Source organism: Macaca fascicularis, chromosome 7 (genome assembly GCF_037993035.2).
Source record: "Macaca fascicularis isolate 582-1 chromosome 7, T2T-MFA8v1.1".
In the NCBI taxonomy this organism is placed as follows: Eukaryota; Metazoa; Chordata; class Mammalia; order Primates; family Cercopithecidae; genus Macaca; species Macaca fascicularis.
In genome coordinates this window covers 52,871,353-52,887,642 of record NC_088381.1, presented here as the reverse complement: position 1 = coordinate 52,887,642, position 16,290 = coordinate 52,871,353, and the positions used below count along the sequence as shown (strand labels likewise).

General features: G+C 56.0%; 1 protein-coding gene across 1 annotated transcript; it reads right to left on the bottom strand.

Moving 5' to 3' along the window:
* Window positions 1–3,865: 3,865 nt before the first annotated feature.
* On the bottom strand, window positions 3,866–14,642 carry SNX33 (sorting nexin 33). Its single transcript, XM_005560119.5, has 2 exons — window positions 11,981–14,642; window positions 3,866–5,514 (listed from the first exon to the last, which is right to left on the bottom strand). The coding sequence occupies exons 1-2, from the start codon at window positions 13,449–13,451 to the stop codon at window positions 5,261–5,263; spliced, it is 1,725 nt and encodes a 574-aa protein (XP_005560176.1). The 5' UTR covers window positions 13,452–14,642; the 3' UTR covers window positions 3,866–5,260.
* Window positions 14,643–16,290: the final 1,648 nt, after the last annotated feature.

The following is a 16,290-nucleotide window of genomic DNA, read 5'->3' as shown; positions in this document are numbered from 1 at the left end:
GAGCATGCAGGGGAAAGGCAGGAGGCAGGGCAAGATGATCAGAGGACCCAATGCTTACCAGGACCATGGCGAGCACCGCAGGCCCAACGGCAGCATCCAGGTCCAGGAGTTCTGCAAGAAGCAACCATAACAATGTGTGCCACTGGGTGGGCAGGGTGGGGAGGAGGGAAGAGAGCAGAGCACCAACAGAAAGGGGCAAAATCAAAATTAATACAGTTTAATTAAGTATCTACAAGACAAGACACTGTCAAGTCATAAACTGAACCCTTTAATGTGGAATGCAGGTAAATATTAATATGTATGATAGAGTGTAGGATTCAGCCTTTAAAATGCAAAGTGCTAGGGGCTCCCTAAGGTCTTCAAATGTGCCATCCCCAAAAGTTCTACGCATCCCTGGGGAAAAAAGGGGTCCCCAAATTGATTTGAGATTACACTTCTACCATGTGGGGAATGGGGGAGGAAAAGAGAAATTCAGGTCAGATATTTTAAAAATGAAGTTATGTTCCTCACTCATGTTCCTTTGTAAACGGAGCTCCTGAGTCACTGCAGCTGTCACCGCGCAGCACCATCTTCAGACCCTTCATCCCTCAGGGCTGGTGGGACTCACCGTACCCTCTCACCCTTCACATTTCAGCTGTTGGGTTCACCAGCCTCCTATTCTTTCACTGATCTAGAGGAGAAACCTGCCTCCCCTTCTTTTGGCCCAAATGAGTTCATCAGTGTGACTCTAAGGAGTGATGGCAGGGAGTTGGATTCGAGTTCAGCTCCGCCAGAGATTCCCTGTGTGAATCCAGGCAGGTCCCATCTTCCCTCTGGCCAAGTCTTCTCTTCGCTGTGAAAAGGAATAAATGTTGCCTACCAGGGCTGCTGAACAGACCCAGGCCACAGCTATGTGAGCACTACTTCTTAAACAGACTGCGTTGCACTGGGGTTTGACTAACAAAACAAAACCAAAAGAAAAAAAAGAGTTTGTGTTCAACTATGTTGAAGAGAGCTGGGTTTCACAATCAGCCCTTCTGAGCTATGTCTGGGGGTGGTGAGGTTTGATTTTTCCCCATGGTCTTCCTGCCAGGGCTCACCGTCTCCTCTTGCCCCAGCCAATGGAGAGAGGAACCAGAGCCGAACTAGTGGAGAAGCAGGTTGGGGTGGGTGGGGGAGCTGAGCAGGCTTGGCTCCTGGAGGCCTGAGTCAGCGGGCAGGCAGGCAGGGCGGGCCGGGTCCTCACATGCTTCGGGAGGAGATGGTGCAGGAATGTTCCTCCCGCCCAGGCCCTGCCCACCGCATCCTGGCTCCAGCTCCCATGGCCACTGCAGCTTGGCTCTAGATTGAGATGGGAGCTGCCTTGAGCTCTGCTGGATCAGTTCAGCCAGGGGCCTTCCGAGGCAGCCTGGCCCAGAGGATTGGCCCAGGGGAGGGCAGGGCCAGGCCACAGAGTCTGCCCAGAGCCAGGCACTGGACCCAGAGTATCCCCTGCCCTGCTGGGTGATAAGGCCAGCCACCACTGCTCCCTGGGCCTCAGGTGCCCATCTGTGCAATAAAGAGCTGAACTTGGTGGTATCTAGTCATCCCAATTGCATCCCTAGACCTCTCTGCCTGTGTGCCTGCGCGTGGTGCTTGTGACTGACTGTACTCCCGCTTGGAGACACCCCCTCCAGGGGTGGTGTCTCCATGCAAAGCTTTCCTGAATCTCTGACGAGGTGGGGGCCCTGGGAGGTCGTGCAGGTGCAGTCCAGGCACAGAGATGCTTGTGACATCTTTGCTCTGTGCAAGCATGGCTTTGTGGCAGTGTGTGCCTGAGTGTGTGTCACTGTGTGAGGCTACGACCATGTGCATGGGACTGTGGTGTGGCTGTGTGTGACAAAGTAGCCACTGGTGCTTTGAATGGATGGCAAGGCATGTGTGGATATGGCCGTGAATGTGTAACAGTGTGTGGCAATATGACTGTGTGAGTACACAGGCATGCTTGTGTGGACTATGTGCCTGTGGGCAGGTATGTGACTGCATGTGCTTGTTGTGAGACTGAGCGATTACGTGCGTGAGTCTGTGAGTGTGTAGACACGTGGAAGACATATGGCTTTGTCATCTGGGGGGGGTGGTGCAGAGCAGGGGCCGATGGGGCCACCTGCCTCTCCCAGGCCTGGCTCTGCTCCAGCCAGTGGCGCAGTCATGGCCCAGTGCTTCATAGCCCTCCTGTGTCCAGCGGGTGACGAGATGCAGGATCCGAGGTCTGCCTCCATCCCCAGCCCCCACTTGTGGCCACAAAGCGGATTCCTTTTCCTGTACCGGGCCAAGACTGGTGACCAGGGGATCCCCTACCCTGGGCGCTGGTAGCTGCTCAGGGCAGAAAGAGAGGCCTTGTTTTCTGCCTCCTCAGAGCAAAGCGAGGGAGGAAACGAGCAGCTGGGTCCAGCTGAGTCGGGAACATCTGCCTGGCATGTGACGAGGCAGGCATCTGCCATCACCAGGATGCCCCCGACACTGGTCCCCAATCTCTAAGAAAGGGGCTTAGCTACCCCAGAACAGCCCCAAGTTCTCCCAATACCCCCACCCCCATAGAGGCAGAAAGAAAAGAGAGAGGAGGGCCAGGACAGTCTCCCTCCTCACCACACACACACCTGCCCCAGCCCAGAGACCTCAGGATACCAGGAGCAGGCCTGGCATTATCCCAAGACCCCACTTCCTGATGCTTCTCCTACATCCAAGTCCCTCCTGAGAAAAGTATCAGACTGACAGTTTCACCCTGAGGATGGGAGGCCTGGGAGGTGGTCCCCCCACAAGGAAGGCACACAGAGGACAACACTGTTCCCAGAACAGGAAGCATGAGCAGGGGACTTTCCAGGCACCATGGGTTAGGAGGAGCATTCCCACCAGCCCTGCCCCGGCCTGGCCCAGCAGTCACTGCTGAGCCCCTCTGCAGACGGCTACATGGAGGGCAGAGCTGAGAAGAGGTTAAGGGCGGGAAGTTCCTCGGATGGGTTAGAAAATGGGGCAGGGTGGAGAGGGGAAAATTCCTCAGAAAGTCCCAAATCTGACCTAATGTTGACCAAGGGCCAGGGGGACTCATTCCAGAAGTTCCTCTGAGGACTCTATGCCCTGAACAGGGAGTTCTGCCCGCCCCTTCCCCCACCGCACCTGCTGGACCTTCCCCATCTTCCTGCACGAGCTCCCTGGTCCCTGGCCTAGCCAACCTTCCCTGATGGCCTTGACCCCGGAAGCCCTCTCTCCACCAAGTCCCCATTGCCTCCAAAGGAGAGCCAAGTCTCAACCAGTACCCTCCTCTCCTCTGTGGATGAATAGATCCAAGAGCAAGATCTGCTCATCCTGACCAGGGCACCCCCAAGGGCACAGCCAGCATCCTCTTCAGTTTCCAGTGTGGGAGCCTCTGCTCTGTTGGATACCCAGGACAGCTTGGGGAAGAGACACAGCTTCTGAGTCCCCCACTTCTCTCCTGTGGACTAGGGCTTTTCAAGGGCAAGGCCAGGGCATGGCTGCTTGGGGAGAGGAGCCACCATCTATTAAATTGTCCTGGGGCACAGCATCCTGTCCCTTCCTCATACAACCCTCAGCCCCAGATCACAAGGCAATACAGCCAGTCCCCTGGGCAGCACTCCACCCATTTTAGAGACAACAGTGCGTTCTAGAGAGGGATGGATCCACCCGGGGGTCCACAGCCACCTCTAGCTCCTCCTGCCTGCTGGCACCTTCCACCAGCACAGCCCTCCCCCCAACTTTTGAGGTCCTGTGGTAAATTTGTGCCCACCAGGACCTCAGAATCTCATCCAATGGCTCCCAGGAGCAATTAGGCCTCTATCCTTCTTCCGCCCTCCACCTTTCTGGGATCCAAACAGAAAAAGTCATGCTTGTGTTATCTTAATTGTAAAAGGTTTATCAAGAAAAAAGATTCAAGCAGCAGTATCCAGGAGGAGACCATGACCCCCCTGGGGGCAAGGAGGGCAGTGGTGACACAGGTCAGCACCCCACAACAAGCTGCTGGACCACACCCTGACCTGGGTGGGGAGGAGGCAGTAACTCCTTGGGGATGTAAACATAGGTCAGAGACAGCACAACCCAACCCAGAGCGGGGGCCTGCATTCCAGCGAGGCAGGCAGAGAGCGGGTGGGCAGGCAGGCAGGCCCCTGTCTTTTTCCTCTTAGGTTTCCCATTGTGCAACAGGAGGGATCTGGGGAAGACAGTGCCAAGGAGCCCAAGGACCCTGGGATCCTGGGTTTGGACCTGCTTCGAGTGTGGGGAGTTATTGCTGGTGAACTCAAATATACAGTCGCTTTCGAGAGTCTTCTCCAGGAAGGTGTCACCAGGGATCTGGGGCCCAGGGCTTATACCTCAGCACCTTGAACCCAAGGAGGGAAGGATGCTGCAATGGTCTCCTACCTGAGAGAAGCTGGGGGCCCAAAAGTGGAGGGTAGTCAGAGGCCTACAGGAGGGAGATGGCCTGTAGCCCCCTCCCGCAGGGGACAGGGTGATGCAAGGACAGTCAGCAACATGGGAGCAAGGGAGATCCCTTCCTACCACACAGGCCAGAATCCCCAAGGAAAGCGCACCTAACTTGCTTGGAAAGTAAGGGAGAGAAGAGGGAGATGTTTGTATGTCTCCATAACTTTGCCCATGCTGTTCCTCTCCCCTGAAAGTCCTTCTCCCCATGTACTGTCTGGCAGGCCCTTGTCATCCTTTAAAACACTGTCCGAATGTTGCCTACTCCATGGAGTCTTCCCTGACCACAGAATGCTGTGGCCCCTTCTATGAGCTTCCAGAAATCCCTCACTTAACCATCAGTCACACTGCATTGACTTTGTCTATGTCTAACCCCGACCTTCACTGAGGACTCCTGAAGAGCAGGCAAGTTACAGCCCTGGGTGCCCAGTGTCCGACCCAGGGGTGCAGCAGGCCTCGGTGTCTGCTGAATGGATAAGGTAGCAGTGGCCAGGTGAGCAAGCAAAATAGGCTCTAGGGGAGGCTGAGACCCTGGCCTGACCTTCACTGACTAACCGGCAGCCCAGGCCTTGGCCTCGAGGGCTCTTGGCTCCATTCTCACCCCTGCTGTGCCCCACTTCTAAGGAGTGGGGAATTTCCCAGGGGTACTCATGACTCCTTGAAAGCTCCTTCTCCCAGGAGGCAGGACAGGCCGCTTCTCTCCCCAACTGCTGACCCCTCCCCCAGCCACTGCTGGTATAGGGAGGTTGGGAAAGTGGGGTACACTGCAGTGACCAGGCCCGGGGGAAGGAGGGGGCCTAGGCACACGTGGTCAGAGGTTGTCATACATGCGCAGGGTCTTCTCCAGCTGCTGGCCCACCCGCTGGTAGAAGAGGATCTGCTGGCGCAGGTAGTTCTGCATCATGTGCTTGAAGTCGAGCTCACGGCGCTGGTGGAAGTGGTTCATCTCGGCCTGCAGGGCAAAACCCACCACGCGGCAGCGCCTGCGAATGCCATCTGCCTCGTCCTGCGCCATGCGGCCCTCGTCACTCATGCGTTGGCTCTCCTTCACTTTGGCGAAGGCGCCTGGCATAGGCAGAGCAGAGGACAGCGTGTTAGGGCTCTGATCTCCATGTGCTCCCTATACCCTTGAGGGCAGACAGCACCCTCATCAGTTCAACTCGGACCTCACTCCTGAGCCCCAGACCCACATTCCAGCCACCTGGGTGTCTCTGCCAGGACATTCCCCAGGTCCTCACCCTCAGTACCTCCTAAACCAAGCACATCATCTTCCCTCCAAATTTGCAGTGCCACCAGTAGCCCACACGTGACCGGTCACAGCCTTGCTTGATGGACTATGAGTTCAATGAGGATACAGCCTGTCCTCAACCTCTGTGTGTCCCTGGTACCCAGAACAAGGCCTGGCCCACAGCAGATCCTGATATAGGCCTGCTGAACTGATTCAACCCTGTCCATCACTGGACTGCCACAACAGTCCCCCGACGGCTCCCTGCCCTCTGCCCCAGCCTCTGACAGGTTCTCTGCAGCATCTGAAGAGGTCTTCCAAGCCGGGCACCTTTCCTGGCTCTCCACCACCAACAGATCAAGGTCCACACCAATCTGCCTGGCCTGGGGCGCCCTCACCTCTGGAGTTGGCCCCTGCATGCATTCCGCAGTGACCCCCATGTTCATCAAACTCACCTGGCTCTTTCCTACCTCTGCCCCCTGGATTCCTATTCATAATTCATGGTCCTGATCAGGTGCCACTTCTACACTGGAGCCTCTCCCAGTTCCCCTGACAAAATGCCTCCCCCATGTCACCTGTGCTCTGGCTCCCCACTCCCACCCCCATCACACTTATGATTCTAAAGCAACTCTTCAAAGGCTACCTGGTGTATCTCCCAGACATGCACGCCCTGTTCCCTCCTCATCCCAGCCCCCAGGGAACTAGAGGAGGTTGTGTAATAACCAGGTAACAGATGGGGGGTGGAGATGAACCTGAGCAGAGGACCCAATTTAGAAGAATCTGAATGAATGAACAAGCAGTTGGTGAATGAATTTCAGTTCTGAATTAAAAGGGACTTGACTAATTCTGCCTTTAAGCCAGTAGGGACAGTTGCTGGGAAGAGAAGGAAGTTTGCCTGTGCCTGGCACTCAGTCACCGAGGGCTACAGGGAATCCACCATGCAAAGAAGATTAGGAGGTGGGAAGGGTTGGCACAGCGAACAGCACACCCCTGAGCACTTCAAACGCACCCACTGCACACAGACAGCATGCTCAATATCCATGCTTTCCCACTTCTCCTTTAAGGAGGGCTCTTGAGGGCCGTCTAGATGGTATTCTCTTCACTCCCTGACTGAAATTGTCCAGTGCTTTCTAAATGCATTCATTGAGCACTTACTGTATATCAGGCCCAGGGCTCTACATGCTGGGAATAATTCTGGATGCCTTTAGAAGGGACAGCATCCATGTTAGTTGACAAGTGCATGGCTAATCGGCTAATAGTAGCATTTCAGGCAAACAGACTCAAGTTCAGAGAGTCTCCAGGGCTGCTCACACAGCACCCAAAAGAAATCTGCAGTCCCCAGCTCCCAGCCCACTCAGTCCTTCTGCCACCTTCCCTGGACCACCTCCTGCACCATCTCAACAGCCCAGCCCTGGGCAGCAGAAGGGGGATCACCCCAAGGCCCAGGATAGGACCCAGAAAGAGACATCAGAGCTGGAAAGGCCCAAAAGGTCAGGTGTCCGACCCTCAATTCCACCTCCACCCTACTACTGTACAGAGGAGGCCAAGGCCCTGAGGGACAGGAACTTGCCCAGAACTCCCAGCCTCTGTCCTGCCTGGTCCTCCACAGCTGGGGGTTGGACACCACTTCTGTTGCAGGGAGTACATGCTAGGTCCTTCGGGCATGTGTGTGGGGCCCCCAGACATTGGACACAGGGATTCAAGAAGGTCCCAAGGAGTAGGAAGAACCGTAACAAGAAAGGTAGAAAACAGCAGGGTGAAGAAACTGGAGTTAAACTTCCACAGAAGGAACCCAGCTAAATGGGAGATACTGAACTAGCCTGGATTCCACCTGCCTGAGAAAGTTGGCACAGTGGAAGTACATCTGTAGACTTTTCCTGCCCATGGCCTTGAAGGAAGGAAAGGTCTCTTTTGCTAATAAGGAGCCCAAAGAGTAAGAATGAACCCATTGCAATGGTTAGGTATCCAAAGACAGGCAGGAGGCCAGGGATGGGGAGCAAAGCCCACAGAGGTCGGGGGGAAACAGAGGCCCCACCCTACTCTCTGTTACCCCTCCACCCTGTGACTCAGCTCTGGGGCCAGGACCAGCTAATGCTAATGCACCCCACCCCACAGGCTGGGAGTCATGGCTCCGGCCTGTCCAGCATCCCCCCTACATTCTACTTAAGACTTAACCTGAGAGCTGAGGACCCAGGAGGACCTCCTGCCTCAGCACTCCTCTTACAGGCTGGGTCCCAGAAATGCAGAAAGGAGGGCTGGAGCCCACCAGCTGCAGAGTCCCAGGGATATTCCCTAAGCTCCCACCTCAATCCATCTTGCCGCTACCTCTTGGAGATAGCTAACATCCACCCCAGGTTGGGGGCAGGAGGGAGCAGGAGGTCTGAGTCTTAGTCCTAGCTGTGTCCTCTCCAGCATGCCACTGCTCTTGCCTGGGCTCCAGGTCTCCCCACTGCCCAGTGGGACAGGTTGCCCTAGATGTGATGTTGTTGACAACCTCTCATATGGTATAGTGCTTTAGAGTTTCCACATCTGTAAAATGGGATAATAATAGTACCCGCCCTATAGTATAGTTGAGGCTTAACTGAACTAATATGTACATAGTAGAAAGGATCGTATCTGAGATAGAATAGGAGCTCCAGATGCTACATGCTATAGCTTGAAAACTACTTTTCTTTTCTTTCTTTTTCTTTTTTCTTTTTTTTTTTTTTTGAGATGGAGTCTTGTTCTGTTGCCCATGCTAGAGTTCAGTGGCTTGATCTCGGCTCACTGCAACCTCCGCCTCCCAGGTTCAAGTGATTCTCCTGCCTCAGCCTCCCAAGTAGCTGGGATTACAGGTGCCCGCCACCATGCCTGGCTATTTTTTTGTATTTTTAGTAGAGACAGGGTTTCACTATGTTAGCCAGGCTGGTCTCGAACTCCTGTGATCCGCCCACTTTGGCCTCCCAGAGTGCTGAGATTACAGGCATGAGCCACGGAGCCCAGTGCAAACTGCTTTTCTATCCACGAGCTCACAGCAAGTACCTTCAGGTGGTAGCTCACAGCAGAGTATTATTCTCTTTGTTTACGCCTAGGGGGGTGAGGTAGAGGGAGGGCTAGATAATGGCTTAGAACCCAGAGGCTGAACCCATCTGTCCCCAAAGCAAGAACTTGTCCCTACAATGGCCACTTTGCTTTGACCACGCTGTCCCTGTGGCCCCTCTATGGATGCTCTGTGGTCCTGGGCCTATCTCTAGCCCATGGGACCAGTGAAGGAGCACCCAAGCCTTCCTCCCTCCTCTTTCCCCTTCTGGCTCAGCTCTCCATCCCTGGGGATCCCCTCCCCTGTCTGGGGGGCACAGTAGAAACACAGTAGAAATCCTGGGCTGCGGAGTCAGACACATTGGGCGCCAGCTCCTGCTCTGAGGCTCATCTGCATTGCTGCACCTCGTCTGTAAAACGGAGGTGACCACATTGCCCTCCTGACCTGTCATGAGCCTTAGGACCAGCCCTGCTCTTGCTGGCTCTTAAGTTGGGGGGCCATAGGTCCCGGCTTGCCCCAGACAGTCCTGGACACTTTCCCCTTGTTGTCCTGGGATCACTATTGCTAGGGCCCCCTTTTATGCCCCAAACTGCCTATGGTTACCCTTCTCTTAGGAGACCCCTGGATTGGGCTACAGGGACTAGGCCCGTGGGAAGACCAGGCTCCTCTCAGCTCCAGCCAGGGTTTATATCCCATTTTATTTCATTTTATTTTTATTTTTGAAAAGCATACAAATTTGTTTAATGTAAGTTTCACATGACATGGAGCCCTCCTAAGGAAATGAAGACCCTCAGGTCCCATTTTGTTCACCTAGAGACTGAGGGGAGAAATCTCTCCCAAAGTCATGTCAGATGCAAAGTTTGTCCAAATCCTGGTCTCCTGACTCCCACCTAGGCCTCCACTGTCCTTCCTCCCACACACTCACCACCCATTCAGATGTCCAGACAAGCTGAACAGAATCCTTGGGGCCCAGGACCCAACTGTTCTTCTCCTTTCTGTGAGAAGGGCTCCACCCCTAGGGCCAGCATAGGACCCCCTCCTTATCACCCCCATTGGGCTGTGGTCCCCAAAGCCTGTCCAGTTCTGTCTCAGTACCCACTCCCTAACTTGCCCCACACCACAGGCCTGGGAGGAGCAGTGCGGAGCCCAGAACTTAGAGTAAGCCAGAGGGGGCTTAGCCCATTGGTAGGGTTCATCCCGGGAAGGGAAGGAGGTGGGCTGGCCTCTGCTTCAGGTCAAATGCATCAGCACAGAGGACAGTGGCCCCTGACTCTTAGAAACACCTCAAGTCGAAACTCAGAAATGGCCTCTCTCAGTTCGGTCTCTCTGCCCAGGGTCAGAAAGGCCAATCCGGCTTCCCCCCAGCCTGGGAGGCCCTGGTGTCCTTCCTGGGTGTGGGGCTGCCCTAATGCCCTCACCTCTGTTCTGGGTGGGGGTCCCCAGCCACTACATGGGAGCATCTGTTTAATCATTGCGCTCCCCCTCCTGCTGCCTGCGCAGGAACAAGCCATCTAAGGAGCTGGTTGAACCAGCCTTCCCACTTCTGCTCAGGGAGACACCTGCCCCAGTGGGCCCCCAGCAGGCCTGGCCATCTCCCCTGCCCTACTCCTGCCCCAGAGCTCAGAGTCAGAGCTAAGGTGTCATTCTGCTTCTGAACCAGACCCTCCCCAAGAGTCCCTTCCCACCCACTCCCTCGAAGACCTGACCTTCCCTTGTTTTACAGACCAGGAAACTAAGACCCAGAGAGACAAAGGCACTCCCCAGGGATGCACAGCAATCTAGGGGCAGAGCCAAGACTAGCACTCAGGTTTGTGTTTCGTGGAGTTCAGAGGAGGAAGAAGAAAGGTAGAGATGAGAAAAAAGAAAAAAAAAAAAACAGGAAGAGGAAGAGGATATAGTGAGGGGAGAAAGGAGGCTGGGAACTAGAGAAGTTATAGAAGTCAACCTCTTGGTAAAGGAAAGTAAGGCCAGCTTACCCCAGGCCCTCCCTGGTGGTGGTGGGTGACATGTTTCCTGTTCCCCAGGCTCAGTCCAGAGGTCTGCCTCCTGGCCCCACCCAGAGTCAAACTCCCCACCAAGCCAGGCCTGACCTCAGGGCCCAAGGGCCAGGGAGCCAGCTCCACGCCCTGCATACCAGTTACCCAGCAGCCCCAGGGAGGATCACACCTCTCTCCTGACATCTGCCCTCCTAGCTGTCCCCAGGACTCAGGTACCTGCTGGGGCAGTCACTGGCTGTCTCCTCAGGCAAGAAGAGAAGCCAGGCTTGGGAAGCAGGAGTTGGATAGGCCATGTGGGCAGTGCCCTGGACCCCTGATTCCGCAGCCTGGTCCAGCCAGGGTGCCCCTGTGTGACCCAGGATGAGTCATTTCCCCGGCAGTTCCTTGACAGCCCCAGCAGTAACAGGCAGAGGCCCATCCTGTCCCTCCCCCACGGAGGGGGTCATGACAACTGAAAACACGGCTAGGCTTGGGAAGCGGCCAACATGGACGTGTCCTTGGGGAGGTGGCAGGAGGAAAGGACAGTCCCAGCCGGGCCACAGGCTGTGCAACCACTCTTCTGTGGACACTAACTCCTTCATCCGCAAAATGGGGACAGGGATCTTCCTGCACACAGACAAGACGCTCATAGAGAGAATACACAGTGGTGAGAGTAACTTGCAAAGCTGCAAAGGTGGGGAGGTGAACTTGCAAGGGGCAGAAGACAGGCCCCCACTCTGAGCTCTTGTTATCTGGGTTGGGTCTCTGTCTCCCAAGGGCCTACCGGCTCCTCCAGGGCAAGGCCTGGGGCCCGGTCATCTGTGTGTTCTCAGAACCCAGCATGACACCATGCATGATGGGTAAATGAGATCCAGAGAAAATGAATGAATTGACAAGAAGGTAAATATCAAGCTCCATGAGGACAGAGACCAGGCCTGTGCACAACAATATTCCTGTACCTAGAAGCACATTTGCACAGATACAGAGTTGATACTCAACATGTTTGTTTGTTTGTTTGTTTTAGAGACAGGGTCTCACTCTGTCACCCAGGCCGGAGTGAAGTGGCACAATCGGGCTCACTGTAGTCTCAACCTCCTGGGTCCAAGTGATTGATCTTCCTACTTCAACCTCCCAAAGTGCTGAGATTACAAGCATGAGCCACCATGCCCAGTCCAACACATTTGTTAAATGAATGATTGAGACAGAGAAATAAAGATAAGTTGCTCCATTCTATCCAGGCCATCCCCATCTCCCCAGGGCCCAGCAGAGAGTCAGACTCAGGATGGGTTTCCTGCCTGCACTGGGTCTTACCTTTCTGTAGGTGGATGATGTCAGGGAAGTTAGAGAGCAGGCCCTGGTAGAGAGACAGTGTGTCCAGCATCTGGAAGAGGTCATTCTTGGGCTGCTCAGCAAACATCTCCCCGATGGCTTCATAGGTACGGCCCGTGTGAGAAATGGCACTGTTGAGGGCCTCAGAGCAAAAAGGGGGGTCCATCTGGAAGGAATGACTGATGGCCTGGAAGGCACTGCCCAGCTTCTGGAATTCCTTGCGGAAGCCCCCCACGTGTTTACGCACCAGCTCTGACGCCACGGTGCTGAGCTGCAGGACACTGTCATCCATCTTCTTACTGAAGGCCTTGAAAGTGTCCACGCGATCTTCCACGTCCTGCAGGTCCTGGTGCTCGGTGGGGATCTGGAAGGTGAGCAGGAAGCTGGCACCCACCATCTCATCCTTCTCCGCCCGGCGTTTGCCCATCTTCCACTGCTTGTCATCTAGGCAGCTAAGGAAATGCTGGAAGCCTTCGTACTGGGAGAGCACAGGGTGGCTGGTCATGTGGTCCATCCAGAGGATGAGTCTCCGCTTCCGCTTTTCAATGAAGTCCTCCTCGAAGCGGCCTGTGGCCTGCTTCTCAGGCAGGTGGGGCACTGAGATGACAGTGAACTTGTGTAGCAGGCGGTTATAGAGCCAGTCAAAGTGTTTGTAGCGCCGGTAGACAGGTGAGGCAGCATGGGTGGGTGTGAGCTTGTAGGAGATGTAGCTTTTGATGCCCTTGAACTTGGTCTGTTTTGTGGGGTCCTCCACAGAGCAGGCAAATGGGTGGGGGTTGGCCTTCCACTGGGGGCCACGAGGGCCCATTTCAATGGAGTATGTCTCAGCGATCTTGGCCATCATGGGCACATCACCCAGGATGAAGGCCTCCACTCCAGAACGCACAAAGCATGAGAAACGGTTGAGGTTACGGCCCACCACACTGCCTCGCTTGGCAGATGCCAGGCTGTCCTGCCGCTCCAGTGGTGGCTTGGGCCGGAAGGCCATGTGCTGGCTGGGGTAGGCACCAGGGTAGGAGAGGTTGAGGGGAGGGTGCCCATTGGTGCCCAGCCCACCAGCCCGTGGCTCCTCCACCACTGTGCATCCATCGTCCCAGTCATCCCAATCATCATCATCATCCTCCTCGAAGCTACCCTGGTTTGAGAGGAAGCCACTGCCCCCACCACTCCTAGCTGGGTTGGCCACACTGGGGCTATTGTACAAGCTCACGTGGGCCCCCGGAGAGCCTGCAGGGCTGCTGGAGTAGTCAGCATGGTTGGTGCTGATGCCAGAACGGACGATCTCCACGTAAGAGGCAGGAAAGAGCCCTGTCTCCCCACGGCTGTTCTGGCCCTGCAGCCAGCCATCCAGTGAGATCTCGCTGAAGATGACCAGGTCCTCATCCTGCTGGATGCTGATTTCCTCCTTGTTCTCACTGTGAAAGTCATAGAGGGCTCGGCCTTTCAGTGCCATGGTTGGGCTGGGTGGTACAGACAGATGGGAAGGAGAGGGTCCTGTCCAGACCCGGGATGCTCACAAGGAAGTCCAAGAATGCACTCGCAGCTGAATGGCGCTTACACAGTTCAATCTCTCAGGTCCTAAGGTGGGGTCTCAGCACCCACAGATGCTGTCCAATCTTCTGCTCTTCAAAGCAATGTCCACGGCCCAGAAACTGCCCTATCAGGTCTCCGGGCATATGCTTGTGAGCAGGGAGGGCTCATGTCCATAGCCTCCTCCCTTAGCAGCCCCTGGGGGATTAGAGGGGAGTCTCTCCTAACTCCTACTCCCAGAAGAAAAGTCAAGTGACCTGGAGAAATCTGCCCTGCGAGGGGAAAATTTCGACACTTTCCACTGGAACAACGTTCTAAAATAGAAGAGACTCACTCGGAAACCACCATTCCAGAAACCCAGGCAGGGCTCGGCTGTCCCTCTGGCTCCCAGATTCTTTTGGCCACTCTGGCTTTGGGAGGCTCTCACATTCCTCTGCAGATCTGCCCCTTCCTCCTTCCTCCTCCTCTTGCTCCTGGGCCACTGGGTTTTCAAATATCCGGAAAATCCAAGAGGGGCAAGGAGAAAAGCAGCAGCCGCCTGAATCGAGTCCAAGGGTGGATGTGTCCGGCTTCACAACGAGCCAGGCCGGGAAAACAAGGACTGAGGCTTACACAACAGGCCGCCAACTCTTCGACCCCGGCTGCGCAGCCGGAGCCCCCGCCGGCTCGGGCGCCCTCTCCCCGCCCCAGAAGTGGCCAGTCCCAACCCCGGAGGAAGGAGGGGGCGCGACGAGGCGGTCGGGCGACTTCTGGCCAGTCGCTGAGTGGTCTCTTTTGTTTGCCTAATTCCTCAGCAGTTTCTGAGACTGACGCTGACCCTGCTCTGAATCCCAGGAACCCCGTCCAAAGGTAACCCCAGCAGAAACCAGTTCTTCACCCGGGACTTACGACCCCCGACCCCCACCCTCGCGTGCACGCACACACTCAACAGTTTGGAGTTTGGAGAGTGAGCTCCGGCGAGCAGATGGCGCGGCTGGCCGTCTGTCCGTCCGTCCTCCGCTCCGCCCTGCGGGACCCGGCCAGTGGGGGGCGGGCTGCGCCCCCAGCCTGCCTTCCCCTGCGCTCGCAGACCCTCCGCGCCGCCAGCGAGAAGGCAGCTCCAAAACAAAAACGCGATTCCGGGAGGTGGCGTCCCGAGGAAGGAGGGGATCGCCAAAGGGGAGGTGAGGGGTGGGGAGAGGGAGGAGGGAGGGGGAAGCAGGCTGGAGAATCGGGCAAACTCCGCTGCACTTCCGTGCGTCCCGGCGGGGCAGGGACGGCCAGCTCCGCCCTCCCGCGGGCCCGGGGCGCTGCAGCCGAGCCCCCGCCTACTCCTCCGCGCGGCTTCCCATCTGGCCAGTGCCCTCGCTCAGTCCCGGAGGCAAGAGGGAGGAAACGACCCGGGAACGAGGGAGCCCGAGAGCCTCCGGGGCTGGTCTCTGGGACCGCCACCTCCTCTGCTCTCCCTCCGTCTGTCTGCCCTCGCCGGGAGACACCTCACGCCCCCGTGGTTGGAGCGCCCGGCGGTGGAGCTTGCCAGCCACTGCTGCCTCGCTTCCTGGACTCCGTCATCCTCCTGCCTTTTCCGTGACGCAAATGGAGTAAAACTCCCAAAGTTTGCAAAGCGTGGGGCTGCAAGGAGCACCGCGCCAGAGCCAGGATGGGGAAATCGGGCCGGGCGGGGAGAGGTGCGTGAAAAGCCGTGCCAGCTGGGGTTGGGGAGCAGAGTCGCGGGCTCGCCTTCCCACCTTCCCATTCCTCACTCCTGCTCCGCAGGGACGGGGTCGTGGCGCAGCTCGGAGATTGTTTTCCGGAGGGGTAGAAACGGCCTGCGCGTTCCGGGCGTCTGACCTAAGATACCGACAGCTGAGGGTGCAGCACCCTAGCCAGATAGGGCGACCCTGCCCTGGGCGACTAGCTTGGAAGGAGGGAAAGACACTACCCTACATCTGCAGCGACAGGGAACAAGTCTAGGTGCCACCCGGTTCCGTGTTGCTTAGTGCGGCAGCGGGACTGGATGTTCTGTACTAGCCAGGGGCAGCAAGGAGAGAGGTGGTCAGGTAGAGAGTCTTGAGGCAAGTGGGATCTGATCCTCGGTCAGCATATCTGGAACACTTTGGGCACTGAATCTGCTAGGCACTGTGCTGGGCACTGGGGAGTACACCACAAGTCAGTCGGGGTTCCTATCCTGGGGGGCTTACAGTCCATCCTCTCTTGTCTTTAATCAATCCATTCTCTGTCATTCATTCAGCCAAGTCATGCACTCAAGAAACATTAACTGAGTATCTACTCTGCACCAGGCCCCTGAGCTACAAAGACAATTAAGACATTATCCTTATTTTCCAAAAGCTCAGATGTATTGTGACAAGTAGACAAATGCTCCCTGCCCAGTGTGACTAGTCAGTGCCATGAAAAGTGCACATGAGGATACCTACTCCAGCCTGGGTGGAGCAAGGATCAAGGAAACCTTCCTGAAGGAGGAGGTGCCTAAGATGAGGCAAAGGCTTCAGGAGGATCCCCTTTCCTGGCTGTACCCTGGAGTCTTGTCTACCCTGTCCAGCTAGATCTTCCCTTCATTCTCTCTCTAGTCACTTATTGCAGATTAACTGGTACAAGGTAGTTCTGCTAAAGATGGATACCTTTGGCTGTTTTGAGGGACATGGTTCCCAGACCTCTGGCCCCAAAACCCAGTTTCACTGGTTGAGTGAGTGCATCCGACTAGCTTTGCAGGTCTGGCATTTGACCAGAATAAAGGCCTGTGTACAAACCCCAGAAGGCTAGGT

Bases quoted from the DNA above. Each gene is read 5' to 3' on its own strand.
- SNX33 (XM_005560119.5), bottom strand. From the start codon at position 13,451: ATGGCACTGAAAGGCCGAGCCCTCTATGACTTTCACAGTGAGAACAAG. The intron at 5,515-11,980 runs GTAAGACCCAGT...TGCCTATGCCAG, and splicing joins CATCATCCACCTACAGAAAG to GCGCCTTCGCCAAAGTGAAG.